This window comes from Centroberyx gerrardi, chromosome 3 (genome assembly GCF_048128805.1).
Source record: "Centroberyx gerrardi isolate f3 chromosome 3, fCenGer3.hap1.cur.20231027, whole genome shotgun sequence".
In the NCBI taxonomy this organism is placed as follows: domain Eukaryota; kingdom Metazoa; phylum Chordata; class Actinopteri; order Beryciformes; family Berycidae; genus Centroberyx; species Centroberyx gerrardi.
Window position 1 is genome coordinate 2653218 of NC_135999.1, and position 1271 is coordinate 2654488.

The window sequence follows — 1271 nt, forward strand, 5'->3', positions numbered from 1 at the left end:
TCAGGTCCCGTCAATCATGGTGAAGGAAAACATGTTGGTGTTCACTGTGCTCTGCTGCCTCTGTGTATGGACAAGGACTTTGGATGCAAAGACTGTAAGATACATACAATAGATACATATGCAACAATATTCTTTAAATAATCATTGAAATCATATTTGAAATGACCCATGCTGTTGCCTCATTGGTTTTGTCTTGAAATTCAATTTTGATTAGAGCCATAAATATGTGGCCAGCCTTCCTGTTGTTCTATATATTAGAAAATGAAAGTGCATGTGTTGTTGACTTCTATATCCCTACTTCCCTACTACAACTATTCTGCCATTTCGTAATGGGTTGTGTAATCTTTCCACAGCTGCTTATGCAGGCTGTTATGAAGGCCCCTTCGAAGGGCCCTGATGTCCCAACACTGGACGCTGAGAAGTCTCCTATCCAGGACGCTACAAAGGCCCCTTCTTTAAGCTCCGAAGATCCTGTAATGGCCCAGAACGTGTCTAAGCAGGCCACTATGCAGAATACCACAAAGGTCTCTTTTCCGGCCCCTGACGTTCCCATGCAGGTCGCCTCAGGTCCGTCCAGGCTCAGCAGCATCCCTCTGAGCTTGTCTCCGAACTCCGTCGACGACATGTATTACGGCTGCTCCCAGAAGATGCTCATCAAGGTGAAACGGTACTACCTCCCGCGAAGCAGCAGGGGGGACCTGCAGACCGCATACACAAAACTTTGCGCCCGTAAAGCCATGGCGACCAAGGACGCCTACGACCCGCTGTCCTGGGATCACTTCCGGGCCCTGTGCGCCTACACGGCGGGGGCCTACGCCGACTTCAACCGAGCGGTCCGCAAGGGCAAGGCCGCGTACAAGACCTCGTTCGAGTTCCACTCCCTCCATTTCCTGCTGTCCGACGCTGTCCGGCTCCTGAAACTGAACCAAAGGGGCTGCTACACCACCTACCGGAGAAGCAGATTGGCCTTCAGCGGGGAAGTCGGACAGACCATGCGCTTCGGCTCGTTCGCCTCCAGCTCCCTCAACAAGGACTTACCTCATTTTGGAAGGAAGACCTGCTTCGAGATGCACACGTGTTTCGGTGCCTACCTCAAGTCCTATTCGGAGTTTGATTCAGACGAGGACGAGGTGCTGATTCCGCCATATGAGATGTTCACCATTGTCTCAGTTGATAGGTCAGGGAGGAATGACTTACAATGTGATGTGTTGTACAAGCTTGAGACCGCTGGGGTTTACAGCAGTCTGAACTGCCAGGCTGTGGGGGCATGA

At 51.2% G+C, this 1271-nt stretch overlaps 1 protein-coding gene across 1 annotated transcript; it reads left to right on the forward strand.

Annotated features, from left to right (window-relative positions):
• Window positions 1-1271, forward strand: LOC139911602 (NAD(P)(+)--arginine ADP-ribosyltransferase 2-like). The gene is made up of 2 exons (XM_071899148.2): window positions 1-94; window positions 354-1271. Exons 1-2 carry the CDS (start codon window positions 17-19, stop codon window positions 1269-1271), a joined length of 996 nt encoding a protein of 331 aa, XP_071755249.2. The 5' UTR covers window positions 1-16.

Excerpts from the sequence above, each read along its gene's own strand:
- LOC139911602 (XM_071899148.2), top strand. The coding sequence starts at position 17 with ATGGTGAAGGAAAACATGTTGGTGTTCACTGTGCTCTGCTGCCTCTGT. Across the intron at positions 95-353 it reads GGACTTTGGATGCAAAGACT|CTGCTTATGCAGGCTGTTAT; the intron begins GTAAGATACATA and ends ATCTTTCCACAG.